Source organism: Nycticebus coucang, chromosome 22 (assembly GCF_027406575.1).
Source record: "Nycticebus coucang isolate mNycCou1 chromosome 22, mNycCou1.pri, whole genome shotgun sequence".
Taxonomy (NCBI): domain Eukaryota; kingdom Metazoa; phylum Chordata; class Mammalia; order Primates; family Lorisidae; genus Nycticebus; species Nycticebus coucang.
The window spans coordinates 9,055,733-9,082,191 of record NC_069801.1 but is presented as its reverse complement, the minus strand read 5'-3'; the positions used below and the strand labels follow the sequence as shown (position 1 = coordinate 9,082,191).

At 39.4% G+C, this 26,459-nt stretch overlaps 1 protein-coding gene across 7 annotated transcripts in view; it reads right to left on the bottom strand.

The window, feature by feature from the left end:
* Nucleotides 1-26,459, bottom strand: part of VPS13D (vacuolar protein sorting 13 homolog D) — a 295,192-nt gene that overhangs the window by 163,107 nt on the left and 105,626 nt on the right. For 5 of the 7 annotated variants that reach the window (XM_053575043.1, XM_053575036.1, XM_053575041.1 and 2 more), the window contains 10 exons: nt 25,303-25,392; nt 22,647-22,787; nt 19,847-19,969; nt 16,961-17,035; nt 13,378-13,480; nt 12,268-12,420; nt 8,973-9,108; nt 7,731-7,778; nt 5,388-5,538; nt 4,969-5,179 (listed from right to left, as the gene is read on the bottom strand). In XM_053575043.1, the coding sequence (XP_053431018.1) occupies nt 4,969-5,179; nt 5,388-5,538; nt 7,731-7,778; nt 8,973-9,108; nt 12,268-12,420; nt 13,378-13,480; nt 16,961-17,035; nt 19,847-19,969; nt 22,647-22,787; nt 25,303-25,392 (1,231 nt within the window). Of the gene's footprint in view, nt 1-4,968; nt 5,180-5,387; nt 5,539-7,730; nt 7,779-8,972; nt 9,109-12,267; nt 12,421-13,377; nt 13,484-16,960; nt 17,036-19,846; nt 19,970-22,646; nt 22,788-25,302; nt 25,393-26,459 lie in introns of all 7 variants that reach the window. The other 2 variants (XM_053575039.1, XM_053575040.1) reach the window with 2 other exon arrangements.

The window sequence follows — 26,459 nt, the reverse complement described above, 5'->3', positions numbered from 1 at the left end:
CAGGTTAGGAGTAAATGAACATTCTTGTCCAAGTATTTTTATGGACATATATCTTCACTTCTTTCGCTGGGTCCGTAACTTTTATAAAAAATTGCCATAAATTTCTCCAGTGATTGTGCCATTTTACACTCCTGCTAGCTATTTATGAGAGTTCCAGTTACTCCACATCTTCGCCCACTTATGATGTTGCCAGTCTTTTGTATTTTAGCCACTTTGGTTTGAGTAAAACCCTATTCACTATTGTTCAGATCTCATTTCCTTAATGATTAATAATACTGAGTATCTTTTCTTTTGTCCATTGGCCATTTATATTCTTTTCTCTAAATTGTCAGTTCAACTCTTTTGCCTGTTTGTAAGTTCTTTGTCTTTTTACTGTAGATTTGCAGGAAGTTCTTCATATATTCTATATAAAAATTCACTGTCAGATATATTTTTAAACTCACTGCCTTGCTATTCCTTTTCTTACTGTTGACTACTGATAAACCAAAATTTTTTTTGTGTGTGTGTGGTTTTTTGGCCGGGGCTGGGTTTGAACCCACCACCGCTGGCATATGGGACTGGCGCCCTACTCCTTGAGCCACAGGCGCTGCCCGATAAACCAAAAATTTTAATAAAGTTCAATTTCTCCAGTTTTTCCTTAGTGTTTAGTGCTGGTGTAAGAAAACACTGCCTACTTTTTTCCTCTTAAATATAAGAGAAAAATATATATCAATATATTATCAATATCAGGTTTTGGTATCAGGTATACGCTTGTCTCTACCCCAAAGTCATGAAGATATTTTTCTGTGTCTTCTAGAAACTCTATGGTTCTAAGTTTCATATGTCCATGATCCCCTTCAGATTAAGTTTTGCATATGAAATGAGCTAGGGACTGAAGTTCACATTTTCATAAGGATATCCACTTGTTTCAACAATATTTGCCCAGTTGTTTAGAAACCTTTGCTTTCCCTCACTAGACTGACATGGCTCCTTGACTGATAATCAAGTCTCCATATATGTCACATTGATCTCTATTTTATCTTCATGATACTTACATACTGTCTCAGCAACTGTGATCATACAGTGAGCTTTGAAGTACTCTAGCTTTGTTCTTCTTTCTGACTCTTTTTCTTTTTTAGAGATGGGTCTTGTTATGCTAGTCTTGAACTCCTGGGCTCAAGCAATCCTCCAACGTTGGCCTCCCAAAGTGCCGAGGTAGGTGCATTACCAACTTGTTCTTTTTAGAAGAATGTCATTGAATATTCTAGATCCCTTGCATTTAGCTTGCATTAATACCTTATCTATTTCTTCAAAATAGCCCAATGGATTTTGATAGAGATTATATTATATCGTCAGATGAATTTACTGAGAATAGAAACCTTAAAAATACCAAGTCTTTCAATCCATGAACTTTCCTTTCTACTTATCTAGATCTTTAATTTCTCTCAGCAAGATTTTATAAAAACCTCCTTAGGGTCAAAGACTTATACTTCATTCCTTAGATTGGTTCCTGGGTATTTAATGTTTTTGGTACTACTATGAATGGTGTTTTTCTAAAAACCAAATTTCCCCATTGTTCATGGTTAGAGAATAAGAATACAACTAATTTCTATAGGTTGACCTTGAACCCTTAACTCTAGCAATATTCTTACATATTCCATGGCCTCTTCTACATCTTTTACAACTTTTCAGGTATTTATGCTTTTTTCTTTTTTATTTATTTATTATTTACCCTTACTGCAATAGCCAGGACTACTACTATCATGTTAAGTAGAATGCTTGGATCCCAAGTGTAAAGGGAAAAGAGTTTAATGTTTCACCAACAAGTATGATGTTAGCTGTAGCTTTATCACAGATGACTTTTAACTGATTTTAAAAGTTCCCTTCTATTCTTATCTTGCTACATGTTATGGATAGTTTCAGTACCAGGTATATGCTTGACTCATAAAATGAGATAGGAACTATGCCTTCTTTTATTTTCTGAAAGCTCTTATGTAAAGAACTGTTATTTCTTCCTTAAATGTCTGATAAAATTCACTGAAAAGTCTCATGAGCCTAGAATGTTCTTTGTGGGAAGACTTTTCTATAAATTATAAATTTTTTGATGGTTATATGGATTTTCTATTTCTTCTGTGTCAGTTTTCATACTTTGTGTTTTTCTTTTTTTTTTTTGTAGAGACAGAGTCTCACTGTACTGCCCTCGGTAGAGTGCCGTGGCCTCACACAGCTCACAGCAACCTCCAACTCCTGGGCTTAGGGGATTCTCTTGCCTCAGCCTCCCGAGCAGCTGGGACTACAGGCGCCCGCCACAACGCCCGGCTATTTTTTTTTTGTTGTTGTTGCAGTTTGGCCGGGGCTGGGTTTGAACCTGCCACCCTGGCGCCCTACTCACTGAGCCACAGGCACCGCCCCCAATACTTTGTGTTTTTCAAGAAAGGTGTTGTGTAGGTGTATGAGTGGCAGAAAACTGCCATCTCCTTTTCATCCTTTTAATGTCTACAGCATCTGGAATATCTCCTTTCTTCATCCCTATGTTGGTAATTTGTATCTTCTCTCTTGATAGGTATTGTTCAGGGTTTATCAAATTTAGGAATCTTTTTAATAAGCCAATTGTTGTTTCTTTATTTATTTATTTGTTTGAGACAGCGTCTTTATTCTGTCACCCTTGGTAGAGTACTGTGGCATCATAGTTCATAGCAACCTCCAGCTCTTGGGCTTAGGCAATTCTCTTGCCTTAGCCTCCTGAGTAGCTGGGACTACAGGTGCCCACCACAACTGGCTATTTTTTGTTGTGGTTTGGCCGGAGCTGGGTTCAAACCCTTCACCCTTAGTGTATGGGGCCCAGCGCCCTACTCACTGAGCCATAGGCACTACCCTTAATAAGCCAATTGTGACACTATTAATTTTCTATTTGTTGTTTTTTTTTTTTTTGTGTGTGTGTGTGTGTGTGTGTGTGTGTGTGTGGTTTTTGGCCGAGGCTGGGTTTGAACCCACCACCTCCAGCATATGGGACTGGCGCCCTATCCCTTTGAGCCACAGGCACCGCCCTCTATTTGTTTTGTTGTTGTTGAGACAGGGTCCCACCCTATGCCCCTGAGCAGAGTGCAGTGGGTGTGGTAGCTCACCGCAACCTCAGACTCGGGCTGCGGGCACCCCGCTGCCTCAGCCTCCGGAAGCCGCTGGGATTACAGGCGCTCGCCACGGCGCCCGGCTGGGTTTTTCCATTTTTTTCACGAGTCGGGGTCTCACTGTCGCTCAGGCGAGTCTCGAACTCCTGAGCTCAAGCGATTCTCCCTCCTCAGCCGGGCGCGGTGGCTCACGCCTCTATTTGTTTTTTAGTTCACTGATTTCCACCCGTTTTTTTCTTTCTTTTTCTACTCAACCAAACTATTTTTATTGTTTTTGTTTTCCATTTCTTTGTATTTAAATTCATTTCTTTTTCTAGCTTAAGGTAGAAGATTAAATCAGTGAGTTTATATCCTTTTCATTTTCTAGCATGAGGATTAAAAACTGTAATGTCCCCTCAGGAACTGCTTTGGCTACATCTCTCATATTTTAACATGTCTGCTTTTTATTATTCTTTAATTCCAAATATTTTCTAATTTCCTTTATAATTTCTTTTTTGATGCATGGGTTACATAGAAATATATTGTTTAATTTCTAAATATTTGTGAATTTATTAAGAACCTTATTGTTATTTCTAGTGTAATTCTATTGTGATCAAGAAATATACTCTGTATAGTTTTAATTCTTTAATATTTATTTATCTTTATTTTATACCCCAATAAATGGTCTCTCTTGATGAATGTTCCAAACATACCTGAAAAGAATGCATAATCTGGGATTACTGGGTAACATGTTTTATAAAGAAAGATCAATTTGAACAAGCCAAAGGATAACATTGTTCAAATGTTTTATTTCTTTATTGATATTTTTGCTATAAGTTACTGGAAGGAAGTGTTAAAATCACCGGCTATGGCTATATCTTTATCTGTTTCTCTCTTAAGTCTATTAATGATTGGCAAATCTGAATAAAGGGTATACTGGCTATAAGTTTAAACTAAATGAATGCCTGTCTTCACCATAAAGGAAACTAAAGCTAATAATATCTAATCAAGATTAAAAATCAAAGTTTGTTAAGGTCAATTATAGCAATCCTTTTCTGACATGGAGTCTAGAAACATATTCCCAATATTCTTCAGAAGAGGAAGACAGGCATGTAAATGGTTAAGCAATTTTATCAAAGTCCTCATAAAAGTCACTATTATGTGCATGAACCTTCTGAAATTTCATTTAGAAAACTTCTAACACCAGAATTTTGCTTCCCAATTTAGGAATGGGAAGTGGCTAGTTTTAATTTCATTTTTTTCTTCCCTTCCCTACATGTCCGCACTTTTTGCTGATATATATACACACAAATCTCTAATCCTGTACATGGGAGAAGTATTTGTTGGTTGTTTAGCCCCCAAAATATTAAATGATAAACAAGCCCCTCCAACTCCCACCAAGGGTTAACTCTTGAGTTCTAATGAACTCTAACTCAAGAATTTCAGGAATAAGAATTGCAGGGTTGGGTTTTGTTGTTTGTTTTGTTTTAGACAGAGTTTCACTCTGCCACCCCACCTACAGTGCAACGGCATCATCATAGTTCACCGGAACCTCCAACTCCTTGGCTGAAGCCTCCTAAGTAGCTGAGACTACAGGCAAAGGTCATCATGTCTGGCTAATTTTTTTTTATTTCTTAGTAGAGACAGGTTTTGCTTTTGCTCAGGCTAGTCTCGAATGCCTGACCTAAAGCATTCCTCTCACCTTGGCCTCCCAGAGTGCTAGGATTACAGGCATGATTCACTGTGCCTGGCCAAGAATCATGAGGTTTTTATAAACACAACTAAATCACTAAGGATCCTTGGAAAAAGAATGGTTAACAGAGTCACCCTCAACAGAAAAACAAAAACAAAAGTTGTGTGCCTTTGTAGCTGTATTACATACCTGAAGAATCGGCTTTTTTCCGTGTCCATAGAGTGGCACTCTCGTTTGCTGCTACTAACCTCTGTAGTCTTTACTACATTGGTCCAATGAATAGGAGCCTTACAGAAAAATACACCCAATCCTTTGGGCCGGGCCTGTAGCCGCCAAGAAGTGAGGTGCAAAGGCACAGCAAACGAATCCCCTGGCATAACAGCTGGAAGCACCACTGGCTCTGCCACAGAAACACAGAAATACGTGTCAGCACTTTTAGGCAATGGTCTTCCACCCCAAAGATCAACTATATCAGGACAAAAGGAAGACAGACTGTGCATACTGACTGCCTGAGAAGAGACGACTAGGGAAACAGAGACTTGACAACAGTCAACACAGTAAACAAATATTTATCAAGCTTTTGCTATATTCTAGACAACCAAACGTACTGTCTGGAGCTGAGGGGCTATCCAGTCTTAGTTCCATTGGTGTCTCAAGTCTGTTCCTCACAATGAGGGCTGAGCGAACTGTGATTACTTTCCGAGCACTGCCTTCCATAGTCACTGCAAAGACCACCCGGACAGGCGGGAGTGAAGAGAACTGTGAAAGAGAGATAGAAATAAAATAGTCGTACTTCTGAAAGTCACACAAGATACCTGGTGCAACAGTATCAACCAGAATGTCTAAAGTCAAAAGCACCTTAGTGCTATAGCTCTTCAGTGCAATCAGTCATTAAACCAGAAAGCCATTCACCTTAAAAGGAATGAACGGCCTGCAAATACATACTATTAAAAATACCCAATTCTAAAAATTTCAACAAAAATAGATAAGCTACTCAGATGTGGTATCACAAGAAAAAAAAAAAAAATCAGTCCAAAGCCTCCAGACACATTATAAAGAATGTTCACCTAAGATTGTGGCAATAACTTACCCAATTTTCAAAACTTCCTGTAATATGGTAAAAAAGAATCTGTTGGAAGTTACTTCTGGGTCCCTACACATGAGCCCCTAACATGGAAACTGTGAAAAAGAGTTGTTTTCAGTTCTACTGGAGGAAAATAAAATAAAGATCATCCAAAACAACTAAACTTAGAAACAATAGTATAGGACTTTGCAAACCATTAGATGATTTGCCTTCTATGTTATTTTCCTCTTAGATTAATATTAAATTCAACACTAACAATGAGTTGGGTACTACCCAAATATACACAGAAAAATGTAAAAAAGCCTTGTCTTTGTAAAATTCAGAGCATATGAAGAAGGACTGTCTGTATTAGTGAGCCTTTCACAGGAACAAATAATTTTTTTCTAAATGTCATAAATTTACTTTTCAGGCCCATAGACTACTCAATGACATACGCCTACTGAAAAACCAACATTTGTATTTCAAAGAACTTTAAAACAAATTATTCATTCTTCAAAATAATCTTCTACATTCTGTTCAATAATCACTCTTTTATAAACAGGACACCAAGTTTCAGAAACTCTACATAATAGAGAGAAATTATTTAGTTTTGGCTTTGGGTTACAGCCATTATGTTATTTTTCCATATGTTCATTCACACATTTAGCAGACACTTTCTGCTAATACCATGTGACAGGAAATTTTCTTAAAAGCATAAAATCCCATATTAGGTATACCAAAGAGAAAGTTTCTGGAAGTATTTTTCGTAGAATGAGTGCCCAGAACAAACATATTAACAATATTTGTTTTACCGGAGAAACAAATGGCATCACTCAAGCTTTTCATTCTACCAATTCTTTATTTAAACAAACAGTATGTGAAAATCAACCCAACAAATTAAAATTAAGGAGTTCCAAGTTTGAACAAAGGCTTCTAAGAAGTCTAAATAAAAAGGCAAACTATCATTTTCTACAGCATGGTTAGAAGGACACATTCTAGGCAAAAATCGCCATCAAAGTCCAAGCTTCCACTGGCTCAACCCAGTAAGGCCCCAATATTCAAAGCCAGTAACAACTGCTTAAAATTTTAATACTGTTGCCTTCATATCTACCTGAAATTTTACATTTCAAAACTTACAATGCTCAGGGAGAAGAAATAATGAGCAAAAGCCCCCCAAATTTTTAATGTCATCTTATTATGATGTTTCAAAAGTCAAAAAGGAAAGAAAAATCTTACTATTTTTCCTTTTTATTTACATTCATGATGTTTAGACCCAAACCTGTGAAATATGTATGGGCACGCCAGACTCAATTTCTATTTTAACTTAGAAAAAAAGACCTAGGATCCTTTGTTCTCCTTCCTTACAATACTCAGTTTCACACCCCAAGTTAGGTGAAAACAGTTTTTTTTTGCAAATTTTTAGAAAGGGAAGGTAACCGTTAATATAAAAGGGCAGAGATAAATTCTAATCACATATACATCATTAAGTTCCCTGACCATCAAGAAACATATATCTAATGGATTTGGAGAACATTCTCCTAGTAAAGTATCTCAAGAAGGGAAAAGCTCAATACTAATTTGAAACTAGTAGATGAACAACTACAGGCCCACATGAGAGAAAAACACAATTAAATTAAAGAAGGGGGGGGGAGAGGGTTGTTAAGTTCCCACCTCATGGTATATAATATAGGGGTAAATATACCCCTCCTGGGCACACCTCCTGGGCAAATAGGAATTTACCTACCAAATGCAAGCAATGTAAACCTAATTACATGTACCCTTATATTAATCCATAATAATATGCATGTACACACACACACATACGTATGGTTTAGACACAGTGCACATATTTAAGAAAACACAATGAGAACAGGAAAATCATACTCACATAAACCTGGGGATGGATAATATTTGTTCTGCTACTTGGGCTGCCAATCTAAGGAAGATTCCAAAAGTCAGAGTCAGCACAGATCTAAGACAATAGGCATCCTTAAACTCAGTAACAATAATATCTGCTTGAAAGGTTGGCATTTATAAACACTTTCAAGTAAAATATGGTCTACAATGAAGCTAAAACATCTTTTCTTGATATGGGGAAAGCAATAGTTATTTTAGAACCATTCAATGTATACCAAATTTCTCCACTCAGAATACTTCAATACAAATAGAAAGGTATTTATGAGCAAATCAGTCCTTTCATTACCAGGCATGTACTTAGGCAGAACAGTAGCTTGGAAAAAAAACTAAAAGCTTTTTGGCTTTCCTCCCTCATTTAAGAAAAAGAGCTCTGCTCTTCTAGAATATTTTTCATAAAGAAAGGAAGCCTAAGAAAAGCTGAATCTGCACCTCACCACTGGCTACCCCCAGATGAACGCAGTGATCCTATGGAATATGCATGAGTATGGGCAAGAGCACTCACAGCAGCTCCATCGGCTGGGACACCAGCCACCTGCACATACCAGTCCTTGGGCTGGTCCTCTCCAACCCTGGAACTACGGGATGGTATAAAATTAGGGCAAGAGCACATGAGAGCACGCACGATCAGAAAACAGGCAACAGTAGACATTTCTCTTAGTGCCACAGAGACACAGAACTAAAAGGATTGAGGAGCAGCATTTTGAGAAATGTAGAAATGATAGTGTATAAAGAAAACTTAACTATACGGGCGGTGCCTGTGGCTCAAAGGAGTAGGGCGCCGGCCCCATATACTGGAGGTGGTGGGTTCAAACCCAGGCCCAGCCAAAAAAAAAAAAAAAAAAACTGAAAAGAAAACCTAACTATAAGTGAAATAAAGCCAAGACTCATGTTTGGCAGACTAGTGTTAATAAGCTGCCAGTCAGGCAGCCAACCATGAAATGGATCTGTACAGGTGGTGTAAATGCTACTGCCAATTTTAAATCTTATTTTTTGGCTGAAATTAATCATTCCCTGGCTTGTCTACATACTGATTACCAATGCCTATAACTGACCCAACATGACCTTAAATCTTCTTCCTAGAATTAGGAGAAATAAAGGATAAGAAAACTATACTAAACAAGATTATGCAGGCTTAACCATCTGACAGCTCTGCTTTAAGGGGTGTGGCCTCGGCACATCTACGCCATCACACACCCATTCTACAGCCACACACCGTAGAGGATGATGAATTTTTATCTGGTGCTGCATATCGAAAAAATGTCCCAACTTTGTCCACAGACACTGGGCTCACTTGCTCCCAGCCATTTACTCTCACTTGCAGCTGATGAATCCGGAGGTCATGGGTATGTCTGTCAGGCAGAAGACAGAAAAAGACATTAAGCACAATCTCCAGGAGGGAAGAAAAGTAGAAACAGAGTTTCAATCTGATTTACCACATAATGGCGTAAAAAGTCCACTGCTAAATCTTTGTGGGATTACCTAATGCAAGGGAAATCAAGAGCACGATTTAACTGGATTTTGCACTTAAAACACAAATTGCAGATCTGTAAGGCTTGAGCAAGAGTGGCATTTACCCTGGGTTGTACAAACCACGCAAACCCTGCTCACGAGCCCAGTTCCTTTCTCCACCAATCCCACCTCAACCTTTAGAAAACAGCAATGTCCAAGGGGATATAAAGATGCACCAGCCATGTAATCCAATAACTATACTTTTGCATTAAAATTTTCTTCTTCTAGGTTCCTTTGCTGAACATCCTACTTCCCTCAGAACCATATTCAGTTGCCTGGCTTTAACCCTACATAACTACAGACAGGGTGCACAAGACAGAGTTTTAGGGCTGACGCGCTCGGCTGAAATTGGAGCAGAAGGCAGTGGGCAGAACAGGAGGAACAGGAGGAAATTGCACATTTAATTCTATTTTAGATTTTGCCTAATTCAAGCCAGAAGTGAAATGGGGAACTGGATCTGAGGCTGACAGGAGGGGGGAGAGAGGCATGTAGTAGGATAAAGTGCGCCAAAGGGGGAAAGCCGGGAAAGGCATTTATTTTGATGAATTCAAGCAGAATAGGGACTTGAAATGGGTTACAAAACACAGAAACAAAAACAGAAATGACAAAGAGGTCAAACCCTTTCTGATACAACAGAGGCTATGCTTATCAAGAAACACCGTCAACAGTCTATAGTTAGCTTTCCCAAGAACCGTGTGGAAGAACAGGAAAATGCTCACCACTCATCTCCGGAAACGCTGAAGTGGCATCTAGGTGCACGTGTCCAGCATAGTGATTTTTTTAAACTTATTTTTTCTGTAAGACCCTTGGAGACCCACACAGTCAGAACTCTTGTCGCTTGGGAATAACATGCACAGTACAAAGCGAGGCAGAGGAAGAGGTGCTGGACTCAGAGCATGATGAAAAGCACCCATCTACAGAAGGCTGAAACCAACCCATCTCTTCAATTTCAGCTCAGCTCAAAAATAATCACCAGGCTCAAATATTAAATCTGAACCTACTCATTCAATTCAAATATTAAGCCCTAACCTACTCATATCTACTGGACAGCCCTTCCCTTTGAAACCGTTTGTAGGAAGGGCTGTCTAGTAGATTGCAGCGCCTGTGGCTCAGCGGGTAGGGTGCCGGCCCCATATGCTGAGAGTGGTGGGTTCAAACCCAGCCTGGGCCAAAACTGCAACAAAAAAATAGCCGGGCGTTGGGGCAGGTGCCTGTAGTCCCAGCTGCTCGGGAGGCTGAGGCAAGAGAATCGCCTAAGCCCAGGAGTTGGAGGTTGCTGTGAGCTGTGTGAGGTCACAGCACTCTACCGAGGGCGATAAAGTGAGACTCTGTCTCTACAAAAAAAAAAAAAAAGCCATTTGTAAATAATGGGACACTTCATTAGATACTTTATGATCTCTTAGTCACCAGATGTAACATTTTTCATATTTATTCTAGCTACTTCAGGAATCTATCAGCTAGCAGCCTCCCTTGATGGGACACTCTAATTCTTCCTAGATGTACACTAACCTATTTCTTTCTCTGGAGACAGTCTTACTCTGTCACTAGGGCTAGACTGCAGTGCCATTAGCCTAGTTCACAGAAACCTCAAACTCCTAAGCTCAAGTGATCCTCCTGCTTCAACCTCCCGAGTAACTGGAACTACAGGTACCTATTACTACACACAGCTAATTTTTTCTGTTTTTAGTAGAGATGAGGTCTTGCTCTTGCTCAGGCTGGTCTTAAACTCCTAAGCTTAAGGGATCCTCCCACCTAGTACTCCCAGAGTACTAGGATTACAGGAGTGATCCAGTGTGCCAGATGCAGAATTGGTTCTGCTTCCTGAAACTATCCACTTCCTGAAAGTTCTATTTGGTAGGCATCTATGACTTGTCCTTTGTCAAAAATACTAATTAATAAATAAGCCTCGGCACCTGTAGCTCAAGCAGCTAGGGTACCAGACACGTGCACCAGAGCTGGCGGGTTTGAACCCAGCCCGGGCCTGTCAAACAATGACAACTACAACCAAAAAACAGCCAGGCATTGTGGTGGTTGCCTATAGTCCAGTGGTTCTCAACCCTCCTAATGCTGCGACCCTTTAATACAGTTCCTCATGTTGTGGTGACCCCCAACCCTAAAATTATTTTCCTTGCTACTTCATAACTGTAATTTTGCTACTGTTATGAATCGCAATGTAATACTCTGATACGCAGGATGGTCTTAGGCGACCCCTGTGAAAGGGCTGTTCAACCCCCAAAGGGGTTGCAACCTACAGGTTGAGAACCGCTGCTGTAGTCCCAGCTACTTGGGAGGCTGAGGCAAGAGAATTGCTTAGGCCCAAGAGTTGGAATTTGCTGTGAGCTGTGACACCACAATACTCTACCCAGGGCGATAGTGAGACTCTGTCTCAAAAAAAAAGGGGGCGGGGGGGGTTGCGGCACCTGTGTCTCAGTGAGTATGGCGCCAGCCCCATGTAATGGAGGTGGCGGGTTCAAACCTGGCCCTGGTCAAAAAAAAAAAAAAAAAAAAAAAATCAATCAATAAAAATACTATGTAGCATATATGTATATTAAAAGTGAAATCAACAGGCTTAGAGAACAGAATGCCATGACACTGCTGCATCATGAACACCAGGACAGGTTACAATAGAATTCAATGTTAGGATCTGTCTATGCTTCAACAAATTATGTAAAACATATAGGTTACCACCTTGCATGTCAGATAAATGAATAATTAATGGAAAGACATGTATTTCCAAGATTATAAGACAGTCTATGCTTTTTAGAAGGAAACACTGATTTTTTTTTTTTTTTTTGCAGATTTTGGTTGGCCAGGGTTGGGTTTGAACCCGTCACCTCCGGCATATGGGGCCGGTGCCGTACTCCTTTGAGCCACAGGCGCCACCCGGAAACACTGATTTTCAAAATATCTTTTTTTTTTTTGAGACAGAGTCTCACTTTGTTATCTTGGTAGAGTGCCATGGTTTTACTTATTAAGGAAAAGAATAAGCCATACTTTACCTGTGTCTTAACTTTCCTCTTGCTTCAAATTCAAAGGGAATCTCTTCACCTGTGAGGACTTCTCGCCATTCACTAACATTGTGCGCATCATCAAGAAATGTTCTATTCCCTTCTGGAACTACCCCTGGACTCCCACTGTGAGACAGTGCAGCCCTGAAACCAAATCAGATGACAGCAGCTTGTCCCACTTTCTCCTCAACTCCGTGCTGAGCAGAACCCTCCTGGAACTTCACTCCTAGTAATACGGACGTGTAATTGGGTGACAAAGAATGAACTAAAAAGTCAATGACTACAGTTATCTTTGTGCTCACTAATAAATTATTTTCAGTTTTAGGAATAACTGAAAGCTATTATTATACAGTCACTTCCCTCTGGCAGTAGAGTCTGGTAGAGGTAATCTAAGGCATGACTTTTGAAAGTAGGATTTAGGTGACTGGAGAGACTTTAACAGACCTAAATTATTAAAATAAACAAAAAACTTCATATTTAATGCAGGTAGGAGAAATGTGGTTTCAAATAAATTGATTCTGTTACTTATTTCATGTATTTCATTATCTAAGCTGGAAAGATCACCATGTGTTGGAACCTTGAGCCAAGATCTAAATAGGCAGAAAGCTGTTAGAAAGGTTCTCACTTGACTTGGGTAAAAACTGTCATTTTTTTCCAAACTCCACCCAATTTTATCTGAGTGGAAGTGTGTTTTAGGTACCAAAAGTAATTCTTCAGGGGTAAAGGAAGATGGGGGATGTTTTCAAAGCACTCTTGGAAGAAAAACGCAAAATGTTTACTTTAATAACCATATACAGCTTTCTTAAAAGGGGAAAGGGAGACGAAGAGAAAGGCTGGAATACCTTTTCTTTCACACTTCCTACTCATTCTTGATTTGTTTGACTTTTAACATTAATACCAAGATCAAGCTCATAATTTGATTATTTCAGACTCAGGACATATTTCTCTTTTAACAGATTCTACACAGAACCAGAACCTTCATCATAAATGTCAGCAAGATAGCAAGTTATTGATTTAAATACAATCCTAAGACCCGGAAGAAGGGGCCCACCTTGCTCTGGTGTCTTGGTACCAAGAGGCTTTGGTGGCAGTGCTCCTTACCTGGTGGGTGTGGTGGTCAGGGTGGCAAACCATAAAGTGCACCCCGTGTGGTTCCTCAGAGCAAAGGGGACAAATCGCTGCCGGCGCTTAGGGGTTTTCACCTCTGCTATGACAAACAAAAGAAGGCTATTGAAGGCTATTAGCAGATGCTTCTATATATGGCAGAAACCTTCCCCCTAACATTGCTCAAAGCTTCTCTTGGCAAAGGGGCTAAAGGCAGAGGCAAGAGAGAAAGAACGACTCTAGGCTTTGTCAACAGGACAAATGGAAGCTCCATGTATTTGCTGGCTGCTGTGGGATGACTTGGTCTCTCCTCTGACTATTCCCAGCCCCCATGTTTCCCATAACTCGTGTGGACCTTATCTCTCAGAAGAAGGCATAACGGCCAAACTTGGCCAGTATCAAGAAAGAAATAAAAATGGACCTCCATTACGCCTCAGAAACATATTCTAAGTAGGCAATCTAAATTGTAGCAAGATATATTACCTATACTTACCTAAACTTTGCCCCAAAAGCCTTTATAAGGACTTTAGTATCCTTTAATGAAGGCTTTATATAATGAAGCCTCCCTTTATATAAAAACTGTCCTTTACTTACATTATATTATATTTATATTATGCATATTCTTTTCTATTTTCTTATACTAAGAGTTCTTTTATGCTAAGAGCTGCTTTTTTTTTCTCTCTCTCTCTCTGGAAAATCATAGGTATACTACCCTGAAGCTTTTTCTAGCTCAATTTTTAACACAGACACCACCCTCACCACTTGTTTTAAGGGTGGGTACTATGCAGGCTATATAAAGAGCTGTAGCTTCACTGTACAAAAGAACTTCTAATTAGGAAAACTGGAAAGAAATAGCTACCAATACAAAACTATAAATAACTCAACTCCAGAGCGAGTTGATCTGACTACAAACACAAGTGGCTTTGTGCACCCAGACTGCCCTGGGAGACAGACAGATCCCTCTCTGGGCACCATTGCCTGTACTGTCCAGTTTGATATGGGACAGAGAGTGCTGAGAGGAGGGGCAGCAGCTCCTCTGACCAAAGGCTTCCATCTCCTCCACTGGCCAAACAAAGAGGGAGGTGGCAGCAGGAACCACAAAGGAAGCAGCAATCCAGTGCAGGGAAGGCTCCTGGCTGACATGCTCACAACATACATGCACTACCTAAAAAAAGGGGCATGGCCCAATCTTATTAAGTGTCCAGCTTTAAAGAGAAGGTATCAGACAAAGACCATGACCCAAATGTCTGCAGCTGTGGAGAAAACAGTTATCTAGAGGGGTCTGGAAAAGCTGACTATGGAGAGCACTCTAGCAGAAGTGAACTCAAGACCACAGAACCATATTTCTTGCCAACAAAATTGAGAAGGCAAACTGCAGCATGTCCGGCCGTCTGTGTCCTCCGAGATAAGGCACAACAATCAGAAACTATCACTGCCTTTTCAAAAGCAAGCTCTCCTTTTTTTTCTCTTTAGTTTTCAGCAGTTAGTACTATAAATACTGCAAAACAAGCAATTTCAGGTCAAGGCAAGTTCTATTTCGATAATGACAATGGCTCAGGGGAGTAATCAGCTAAATAAATGAGCAGTCTTCAGTGTTCCCACAATTTTGTGGTCAGCTGCTTAGAAACACCCTAAATTCTAAAGATAATCTCTACCTAGGTATATGCCCATTTCTTACCCCAAAAACCTCACTTAATTCCTTTAAAAAAAATAGTGCTCATCAAGTAGAAAATTAAGGAGTAGCTGTAAGGCTGCTGACAAGAGCAGAGGGGGAGTAAAAAGTTTAAGAGCTGTCTGCAAGGTAAACGGTATTTACTGTGGCACTTTGAAAGGCACCTTCCTCTCCAGGAGTGCAATGAGAGAACTGCTTTTATTACAGTAGATAAAGGACCCAGGAGAAAAAGAAGCCAGATGTGCTTTCATATCCCACTGTGAACCAGACTGTAAGTTTCCATTTGCAAATTAGATTTAAAAAGAACAGGTGGCAGATGGCTTTGATCACTTTGTAATACAGAATAAAGTGCTAGGAATCCACACAAAGATATTCACAAGTATACTGCTTGGGAATTAAATAGCATGGACAGGCACACAGCTTAGGGCCACAAGCTTCTTGTGTTTATTAGACATAACAGCACAGACTTCAGTAAGCCACTTCTCTGAGGATAAAGATACAAGGAGTGCACACAAATCCAACCCCAACAGCAGGCAACAAATCTGACATCTCCTGCACTAGAGTCCAAGTAAACTGTGTCCTTGCCTTTGGCAGAGTACCAGAGAAAAAAATTCCCAAGTCCATCAAAGAGAACAAATTCCCTGATGGCCTCAGAAAATCTGCCCCAGTGACCAAACCCAATTTCTTCATGGGCTGAGAGAGAACCTAAAGCTCTCTCACTCCAAGTTCAGTGTCAAACAGCTCCAGCTAAGAAAATTTCTACTCCTTTGGACTTGTTTCACAGAATAATTTTGCCATTATAAACAGTGTACATTTTCATGCTATATAAGCAGCTCAGACCATGAGAAAGGACCTGGTTTGTAAACCATAAGAAATAGATTAAAGTTCTGGGTCTTTGAATTTGAAGGCAAATTACATAGTTTCTCTGAGGCTCACTGTCCTCATCAGCTAAATATGAATAATGTTTGGTTTAGCATGAAAGATTAAATAACACATAGAAATGCTTTGAAGTACAAATCAATGAATAAATGAAGATTCAGCCCTAGGCTTTCTTGGTGAGCCCTCCTTCAAACATCAATCCTGGTAAAATCTTCCAGAAAAATCCCATTGTAATGCCACCATGTATATCCCACTTTTACAGTCTTAGAAGAGAAAGCACAAATGGTCTTTCTTATAAAAAATACCATGTCCCATTATGTCCAAACATAAATCATTCGAATTAAATCACACTTTTTAAGACAAAGGAAGAAATGAACACCTTGGGATTCCAATTCATTTACTAGTCAAATTCTCAAAGAATTTTAAAGGATTAGAGATAGAAATAAAGAATTTAAGAATATTTCCTTTTCCATCTCTTAAGCACATAAATTCACATATAAAGAAATTAAGATCTCTGTCTAAGTAATTATTTACTGGGAAATTTTTTCTCAGTAAATAGCTCCTCTATTCCTGATTATTATAGTTCCTATTCCATAGAGCCCTCTATATTCCAATGAGAATAAATGTTCATTAAATATCCCATAAACAAAAAATAAATAAATAAATGTTCCATATACAAAGACTTGTAGCACTGCTAGATAGGGCATGGTATTCATCCATCTACTTGCTTTTAATATAAGAAATGACCTCTAATTGACATTGGATGTTTCTGTATCATACACTGTGGAGTTTATTCTACTTCCACCAAAGGGTAATCAGAAGGAAGAGAGACAATAAGAATCAGCATATCCCTCACTTCTGATATAAAGTATCGCTCTGTTCATTAGTTGGAAATGTGTTTTTCTGTTACTAAAGCAAAGTACTTACAAATGGGTATATCCCCATTCAACTCCCATTCACGAAAAACTGATGTACAAGGCAGCTCTAAGACAGGAAAATAAAGCAAGCCCTCGCTTGGCTATACTGTACCTCTAGCATAGATCTGGTGCTCTAGGTTAGTCAGACTGGCTGTACTCCTAGTTCTAAGGTAGACAAGGGGGAGGCCTGGTAGACAGGAAAGACATAGTTAGAGGGTAAGAATAAAAACAGTGCATAAGACAACTCACCTCCAAACAATAAGCACAAATAGCATGCCTGCATCATGCAATTATAGGGTCATTCTTTCCAGTGATTACTAAGAGCTAAGAATGCACCTGACAAAGTGGACCCAACTTTTTCATGCTAGCTTTTATTGTGTAGGCTGTGCCACAGGAATTTATTCCTTTTTTTTCTGACTTGGGGAGAGAAAATGTATTGAACATTCTCTTGAACAGAATGACAAGTCTTCTAATGACTTTTAAAGCATGACATGTTCTTAAATGGTATAGAAAAGTTACAAAAGCTACTCAGTACAGATTTTAGTGGCAGTTGCTCCACTGCAATTGGAAAAGAGAGCAGCAGAATGTTAATGTCAGAGCCTCTTGAAAATTCAGGGGAGGAGTAGGTCTAGGTTCTGAATTTAAACAATCTCTACTAAGGAGTTACCTCATAGTATTTTTTTTTTTTTGGTAGAGACAGAGTCTTACTTTATCACCCTCAGTAGAGTGCTATGGCATCACAGCTCACAGCAATCTCCAGCTCCTGGGCCCAGGCGATTCTCTTGCCTCAGCCTCCCGAGTAGCTGGGACTACAGGCGCCTGCCACAACGCCCAGCCATTTTTTTTGTTGCAGTTCGGCCGGGGCCGGGTTTGAACCTGCCACCCTCAGTATATGGGCCTGGAGCCCTACCCACTGAGCCACAGGTGCCACCCAGTATTTTTTGTTTTTTCCCCCACAGTATGGTTTCAATTTTGAATTAAGCATGGAATTTTCAGAATACTTATATTTGATATTTTCATAAAATGTCCTTGGAACTCAAAACTAATAAATTCAAAGAGTACCACACCATCCAAGTTTACCTGCAAAATCTCAGCTCTTGCTGAAAAAGCCAATGATTGTGTTAAAAGGAGGCCAGTATATATTTTTCTCCGACTAAACAATGAGAAATCAATAATTCCCTTAGAACAGCAGTTCTCAACCTGTGGGTTGCAACCCAGAGGACCTGTATTAAAGGGTTGCGGCATTAGGAAGGTACGTGAAGGGCTTTTCTAAGGGTTTAAGACTGGACTGAATAAAAAGCACAACTTTGGGGGAGGGGTATAATTAAATATTCTTGAATAAGACCTGAAAGTTCATGATCACTTCAACAAGGTTGAAACCTTTCAAAACAAATGCCCAACTATCATTTTAGTAGGCTTACTAAAATATAAAACCCTGGATTGTGCTAGTACCACCCAGGAATTTCCAGTAAGAAAAGTTTTGGAAATTTAGGTATATTTAGTTATGTCTGATTAAAAAGATACATTATACCTTTACAGGTCCAAGTAATCATAAAAATCTATAAGTAAATAAAAATGAAGCTTTAGTGTAGCACTAGCATTTAACATAAATGAGGTGGCTTATTAACTATAGAGAAAGTGAGAGAGGGAGGGAGAAGGGAAGGGCATAAGGAAATCCTTCATCAGAATCCTCAAGATTAGGCCTTCTTAGTGTTTGTACTGACTCTGAATTTAAGAGCCCCCTGAATGAATAATGTTTTCAGAAACATACTCTCTTGGATATATTAAATATTACAAAGATTATTTAGAGTCTTTTGGGTAAACTATGTTGCATTTTCTTGACACACAAGTAGGGAGGTTAGAGGAGGAGCCAACATTGAAACAGATGATATCTGAAAAGCCCTAGCTCCTAAGTAATGACCTTGAGACTCAGAAGCCACAGCCTGGGAATGCAGAGAGCAAGCACAGCTGACATTTTTTGTCTCTCCTTCTAGAAGTACAAGGCAGATAGTACACTTGTACACCCTGAGGGGAGATGAACCTGTACAAATACTTCTTAAATGAAGAAAACCCATCATCCCAGGACATGTTTGCAGACCAGATGGAGTATTTAAGTAGTCATGAGCTATGTGAAGCCCAGCCAAGATTCCCCAAAGAAACCACGTTGGAAGAGTCGGGGCTGAGCTGAATTTGGATGACAATGGCTTGTGGAACAACTAAGACCACGCAGTTGTCCATCACAGGCTCTCTGGCTCTGAGGAAAACTGCAGTGGTGAGGCATGAAATAAGGAGAGAAAACATCATTGAGAAAACAAACTGAGTCCTCATTCTTCAAGAGGCCGGGAATTCAATCCTTTCATATTTTAGAACAATACACTAGTCCCTTTAACAACATTTTCCACAGGAATCCTGCTCTCCCTCCCTCCTCTCAAAAATATATTCAAACCCTCCATCTCTACATTCAGAAGACTGAAAGGTATTTTTTAAAATCTGCTAAAAAATCCAATCAATTGCAAAACCAAGGTTTTGCTGAATAAAACACATACCAGCTGCTGATCCTAAGGCATTCTCAGGTGCTCCAGTCACATGCAATATTACCAGAAATTAGGAATTAGGAGTTGCAGATCCTTTCTCCCCCGCAAAGGCAGAATTAGAACCCACATTAAAAGTTCAGTAGTTCATGACAGAAAACTGTCTCTCGCAAAGACTAAAAGAGAACTAGAGAACTATAGAAGATAGTCATAATTTCCCATAGCCTTTCCAAGAAGAATGATGGCTCTATTTGAATTTCTCACTGAAAAAAAAAAAAAAATGAAATAAATAAGGGTGGCGCCTGTGGCTCAAAGGAGTAGGGCGCCGGTCCCATATGCCAGAGGTGGTGGGTTCAAACCTAGCTCCGGCCAAAAACTGCAAAAAAAAAAAGAATGAATTTCTCACTGAAACATTACTCGGTAGGTCAACAGTGATTTAGAGAGAAGAATGTAGAGAAAATTCTTACTTTGCCCAAAGCATGGGGGATCCACCGAAGAGCCCATCCAGTCTTCTGATTGGGTTGAATCTGTTTCCTTATTGTCTTTACAGTAATCTGCCATCCACGATTCCTTGGTACTTAAGTACTGGTCTAGGAAGAATTCCCCAAAGATATTAAGAGAAAGAGAAAAGGGTTTAAGTCAAATAATTTCAATTCTGCAAAGCAAGCTCTCACTGAGCACTGCAAGATAGTCCTATGCTAAATTCTGAGAAAGTCTGGGCCCTGGAAAACTTCACATTCCATTGGGAGAGTGAACAAAACCACCAATGCTACAAAACTTTATCATAATGTAAAAGGTATTAAAACAAAGATGTAAATAAAATTCTACAGAAACAAAAAGAAGAGAAGATTTATTATTCTGCTTTGGCAGATGGGGAGAGTATACACCAAAGTCCAGGAAAATCTTCAGAGAGGTGGGGACTTTTGTTCTAGGTCATGAAGAATGGGTAGAGAGTACCAACAGGATTAGGGATAAAGTGACATTACAGACATAGAGAACAGCTAATGCAAAGAATTCAAGAAATGAAAAGTACACGGACCATTTAGGGAACAGTGAATAGCTCTTTAGCATAACATACTGGGATAGGGTCCCAGTACAAGTCCAGACTAGGAGAACTTAGTGTGTGAAGAGCATCATTATGCTATGCTAAGGAAGAGGGTAAGGAGAGGGAGAGAACAGTTAGGAGGCTATTAAAAAGTAGTTAAAGGGTGGCGCCTGTGACTCAAGGAGTAGGGCGCCGGCCCCATATACCAGAGGTGGGGGGGTTCAAACCTAGCCCCGGCCAAAAAATTGCAAAAATAAAATAAAATAAAAAGTAGTTATGATTGAGCAATTGCATCGTAGCTCCTGCCTATAATCCTAGTACTCTGGGAGGCCAAGGCAGAAGGATCTCTTGAGCTCAAGACTGCGAGACCAGCCTGACCCAGAGTGAGACCCTATGTCTACTAAGAATAGAAAAAATTAGATGAGCGGTGTGGTAGGTGCCTGTACCCAGCTACTTGGCTGAAGCAGGAAGATCGCTTAAACCCAGGAGTTTGAGGTTGCTGTGAGCTAAGCTGACACCACAGCACTCTAGCATGGGCAAAAGAGTGTTACAAAAACAAAAAAAAAAAGACTCAGGAGGCTGAAATTCAGCTGACAATTTTCTGTAATTTTAGTTTTCTGAAAGGAAATTACTACACTAATTAAAACACTATGCTTTGCGGGATAATTATTACTGGTTTCTGCTTTTTAATTCCAATTGCTGCTTATAAGATTTATTTAAACACTAAGAAGTCACAGAAGTGTTCCTAGATTTCAGAACAGTATTAGAAATTAAAAAAAAAAATTGAACAGAAAAAATAAAGTTTTACTACTGACAAGAAAGCCTTTTGGAAGATATTTTTAAATAGACAAATGCTCATCAGAAACACCAATAAGAGCCCTTTTGAGGTAAGCTCTTGTTTTCTATAGCTTTTCTTTTCTTTCTTTCTTTTTTTTTTCTTTTTTTGAGACAAAGTCTCACTATGTCACCCTCGGTAGAGTGCCATGGCGTCACAGCTCACAGCAACCTCCAACTCTTGGGCTTAAGCAATTCTCTTGCCTCAGCCTCACAAGTAGCTGGGACTTCAGGCATTTGCCACAATGCCCGGCTATTTTTTGGTTGTAGTTGTCATTGCTGTTTGGCAGGCTCGCGCTGCATTCAAACCTGCCAGCTCTGGTGTACATGGCTGGTACCCTACCCGCTGAGCTACAAGCACCAAGCATGCTATAGCTTTTCAAATAACCACAACAAACTTTGTCTAACCTTCCAGATGAGCAATTACGTGTGAGAAACAATGTAGAAGTCAAAATAATACAGTTAGAAGGAGCATAAAGTCAATTTACTATTATATGGGTAATATTAAGATCTAGGCAAATTAGTGAATGAAATTTCATCATGTAAAACAGTGGCTTTAAATATGGGGGATCAAAAACTCAGGGTGTTGTTTACTATAGAGTCTTTCCATCCTCCTCTGACATGGGCAAGGCAATGATTATCCAACAGCTTCAATCTAACACATATCCTGAAGAAAGTTCACAATTTGCAACAGTGCATGTTATCACTCAAAGACAACCTCTGCATCTCCAATGTCAGGTCACATATATCAACACATCAAAACAAGACGTGAAGATACATTACTATCTGATTGTATGAACAAAATTATTCCTTTTAAAGGACTGAAATAAAAGAATATAATGATTCTCAACTCAATACATCAAATCCAGGAATTTAATTTCAGTGTTGCCAAAGAAACTTTCAAGACACACATCATTAGGTTGGCAACCCTTTCAGCAAGTCATTTTCAGAGTTAGGTCAATGTTAATAGTTGATGGAAAACAATACAAACAAGTAACTCTGCTATAAAGACAGGGTTCAAAATCACACTTTTTAAAGAATCAGTCTGTGAACAGCCTAGGAGAAGTGAATCTAAACCCACTTCCAAGATATTTAATAAACCCCGGTGAGCGAGAATTATGAGAGAGTTCATCATGGCCATTTCTGTTTCCCAAGGAGTCCCAGCTCCAGCTTGATCACAGCAAGCATTAATATGGGACGCCAACTCTGGAGAAATGAGTTGAGAAGAATCCTGAGACCACGTCATGGTGTCTTAGGACAACAGCCACAGTAAATGAGTGATGCCTGGCACAGGCCCAAGTATTTGCTAAACTAGGATTAATAGTCTTCCAGACTCGGAATTTATGCATAGAAAGGTACCAGTCGATGAAAGATAACTTTCCCCTCACCAATTAGTACAGAAGTGATATTGATATCCAATCGAGGCTTGGCCTTGGCTTCCAGCTTCAGCCGAGGAGGATGGAGACGACTAGCTGCCTGTTGTTGCCAGGATACAGAGCACGGCCATGGCTCAATAAATGGCTCCCAGCCTAAAAGAACACAGGAAATAAGACATCTGTTCAGCAGATATCAAGAGTTCATAGGGGAACACTGTTCACAAATGCTCAGCAAGGACTATATGGAACTTAATAGTATTTTATTTCCAATTCTGTTTCACAACAAAACACCACCTTCAGCTACATTTCACCCTACAGGTATCTGTGTTGTCCAGCAGATACAGTGGAAGAGCAGACATTTTGCCCCCACCATGGTCTTCCAGAGGTGGCAGAAAGGAGGGCAAGCAGTAAGCACGCCCTCTTCCATTAAAAAGCAGGCAGAACCTGTTCGTGTGTTTGAAGAGGAAAACGGAAAAAAAGAAAAAAAAAAAAAGAGGAAAACGGGTCTTAGACTCAGGTTAGAAAAATAATACAGCATCTTAAATAATTACTAAATTTGATTCTCCTGGTTACATGAACAATCCACTTTTTGAATAAACAGGCCCATTTGGAAGCTCATTAACTTTGTCATATGTACAAAAGGTATATAAACAACATAAATGCACAGTTTAAAGAGGAATAATATCACAAACACTCACGCCCACTATTCAGCTTAAGAAATAGAAAACTACAAGTTCTTTCGAAGCCCCCTAGTGCCACTTCCCCACCTCAATTCCCTCCTTCTCGCCAACTTGCTCCCACCCAACTTCAGGTAACCATTAGCTTGAATTTCTACAGTTAATTATTTCCTTGTTCTTCTTTATAATTTTACCATGAATGTATACATTTCTTAAAACATACTGATTGTTCTGTCATGTTTATCATCTTCACATAAATGAAACCTACATGTATTCTTTTTCAAGTTTCCACTTTTGTTCAACAACACATCTTTGAGCATTTGGTCATATCATATGATGCAGGTTGCTATGGCATATTTTTTTTCCATTGCTGAACAGTAACCCACTGGAGTATACAATTTATTTACCTATTCTACTTCTGAAAGACATTCATTTGATTCCAGTTTTATTGCTATTAGGAAGATAACTACTATGTGCGAGCTTATACAAGTTTCCTAGTATACACAGGCAAGCTAAGGTGGTCTCTAGGGTACAGACCTAGAAGCAATGTAATGCTGGTTGTTGAAAATACTTATACTCAACTGTACTAGGTCATACCAAATTGATTTCCAAAGTAGTTATACTGATTTACAATTCTAATACCAGGGGCTACGGCTCATATCTTTACCGATACTTAGTAGTGTCACATCATTTAATTTCTGCCAAGTTTTGGGATATGAAAAATGGTATCTCACTGTGATTTGAAAATCTCAACTTTTCAAGGTGAGCTAATTTTTAACGGATTTTTTACATATACTCACAATCACCCATAGAGCAAATACAATCAAATATTTCACAGAGAGTAGGTACATTACTCTCCTTACACCATTTGGCACTTAGTGACCTGAATATATTTATACAACTTAAAAAGTAAGCAATATTTGATCTGGGAAAATAAATGATTCTCAGAAAAATAACTACCATATGCCCTACAAGAATTTCTCTCAACCAGAGAGACTTGAGCCATTATTCTAAAGGGAAATATTTTGAAAAGTAAGTGTACTACCTTTAAGTGAATCCAGAACACAGGAAAAATGTTAACATGAAATTAAATGTGATTTATACTCTACACCAATCAACAGCAACACAACAAACTGGGAATTAGTTTCTCCTGAAATCAAAGGGTGTGATCACCCACAGGCTGAAGCCTTGGCCTGCACAGCATCACTTTGCTTCCTCTGTCCACACCCACTAGGAATTCCAATAAGAATTCTCTCAACTCTCTTAAAGCAAGAAGTTCACAGCTCAAATCATTTGCAGTTTGTTTGGTTTTTTTTGGCCGGAGCCAGGTTTGAACCTGCCACCTCTGGAATATGGGGCCAGCGCCCTACTCCTTTCCTCTGAGCCACAGGTGCTGCCCAGCTCAAATCATTTGGCTCTTATATATGATAGCTTCTGAATTTCGACCTGTATAGGGCCTTACCTTGCTAATGGGAATAAAGAAACCTGAAAATGCTGGCAGTATTACCAAGGTTTTACGTCTCCCCCAAAACCAGCTTTACGTGATCAACAGTGTTTTGCTTTAGGGAGTAAATATCGCACAACGTACATTATCACTGACTCAGTACACATCTAATGTGGGGGGAAGAGACCTGAGGTTTGAAATGCTTACGGGCATAAATCTCCCTTGAAATTTAGCTACTCATAGGGCCAAACAAATGATTCTTCACTACTGAGCAATGGCATGTTCTAGAATGAGCCAAACTACAGCATCACAAAGAATTAACTATAAAACATCTTTTTAAATAATTTAGTTGCAACATATCAGATATGTTTTTAGGAAAATAGAGAATCTTCATCTTCTGGGCTTTTGTGGTCATGTGCTTTTAATCTTTCCCTGTTGTGCCCTCTCGGCCCTTTTTTCTCTTATCTAAAATTTATGTATCAATAGGTCTGGGCAAACTTTTAAACTTATTTTTTAAATCTCACAATAATATATGCTTTATACTGACCTGACAGAGCACGGTTATAATAATCTCCGGAAAGGGTGAAGTGGGCGTAGCCTTCAGGGCTAGTTCTTACATGCTGAAGGAAATTCAGGTCTGCAACGAAAGCAGAATCTCACTGCACTATCAGAACAGTAGCAACCAAACTGTCTCTTACAGACAAATCACATTAAAGAAATGTTATTTATAGCTAATACTGATGATTCATGGGACAGCACACAAAATTTTGATATCATATTCATCATGTCATGTATTTTCTATATCAATTTGGATTTTTGAAACTTTTTTTTTTTTTGAGACAGTCTTATTTTTTTGCCCTTGGTAGAGTGTCGTGGAGTCATAGCTCACAGCAACTTCAAACTCTTTGGCTCAAGTGATCCTCTGGGCCTCAGCCTCCCAAGTAGCTGGGACTATAGGCGCCTGCTACAACGCTTGGCTATTTTTCAAAGACGGGATCTCACACTTGCTCAGGCTGATCTCAAACCTGTGAGCTCAGGCAATCCACTCGCTTTGGCTTCCCAGAGTGTTAGGACTACAGGCGTGAGCCATGGCGCCAGGCCTATTTCCTCATTCTAATACTGCTTACAATGATGCATGTGAGGATAAAGCACTCCTACCCTGGTCTCCATTCTCCTGAAGGACAGCTCACAAGTGAATAGTGTATTACCCCCAACATGGTCCCATGAGGGAGACTCAGAGGTGAGCTTTCCCCTCTGGTGTGTCTCTGGTGTGTTTTTTCTGTTATTTCCATGAGATAAATATAGTAGAGTCATTATTTTCTGAGCTTAATCTTTTTTTTTTTTTTAGAGACAGAGTCTCACTATGTCGCCCTTGGTAGAGTGCTGTAGCATCACAGCTCACAGTAACCTCCAGCTTAGGGGCTTAGGCGATTCTCTTGCCTCAGCCTCCTGAGGAGCTGGGACTACAGGTACCTGCCACAATGCCCAGCTATTGAGTTTAATCTTTTAAATGCCTTTACTAACTGTATTCACCACAATCTTTAGATACATAAAAAATAAAAAATGGAGAGATGGGTAATTATTTAGCTAGAATTGTTAATACAATGGAAATTTTATCAGTGACAATTGCTATTATTTCTAAGCTATATGCTGAAGGCCACATATGGCAAATAAATACAAATTTCCTTAAAATACACATAATGA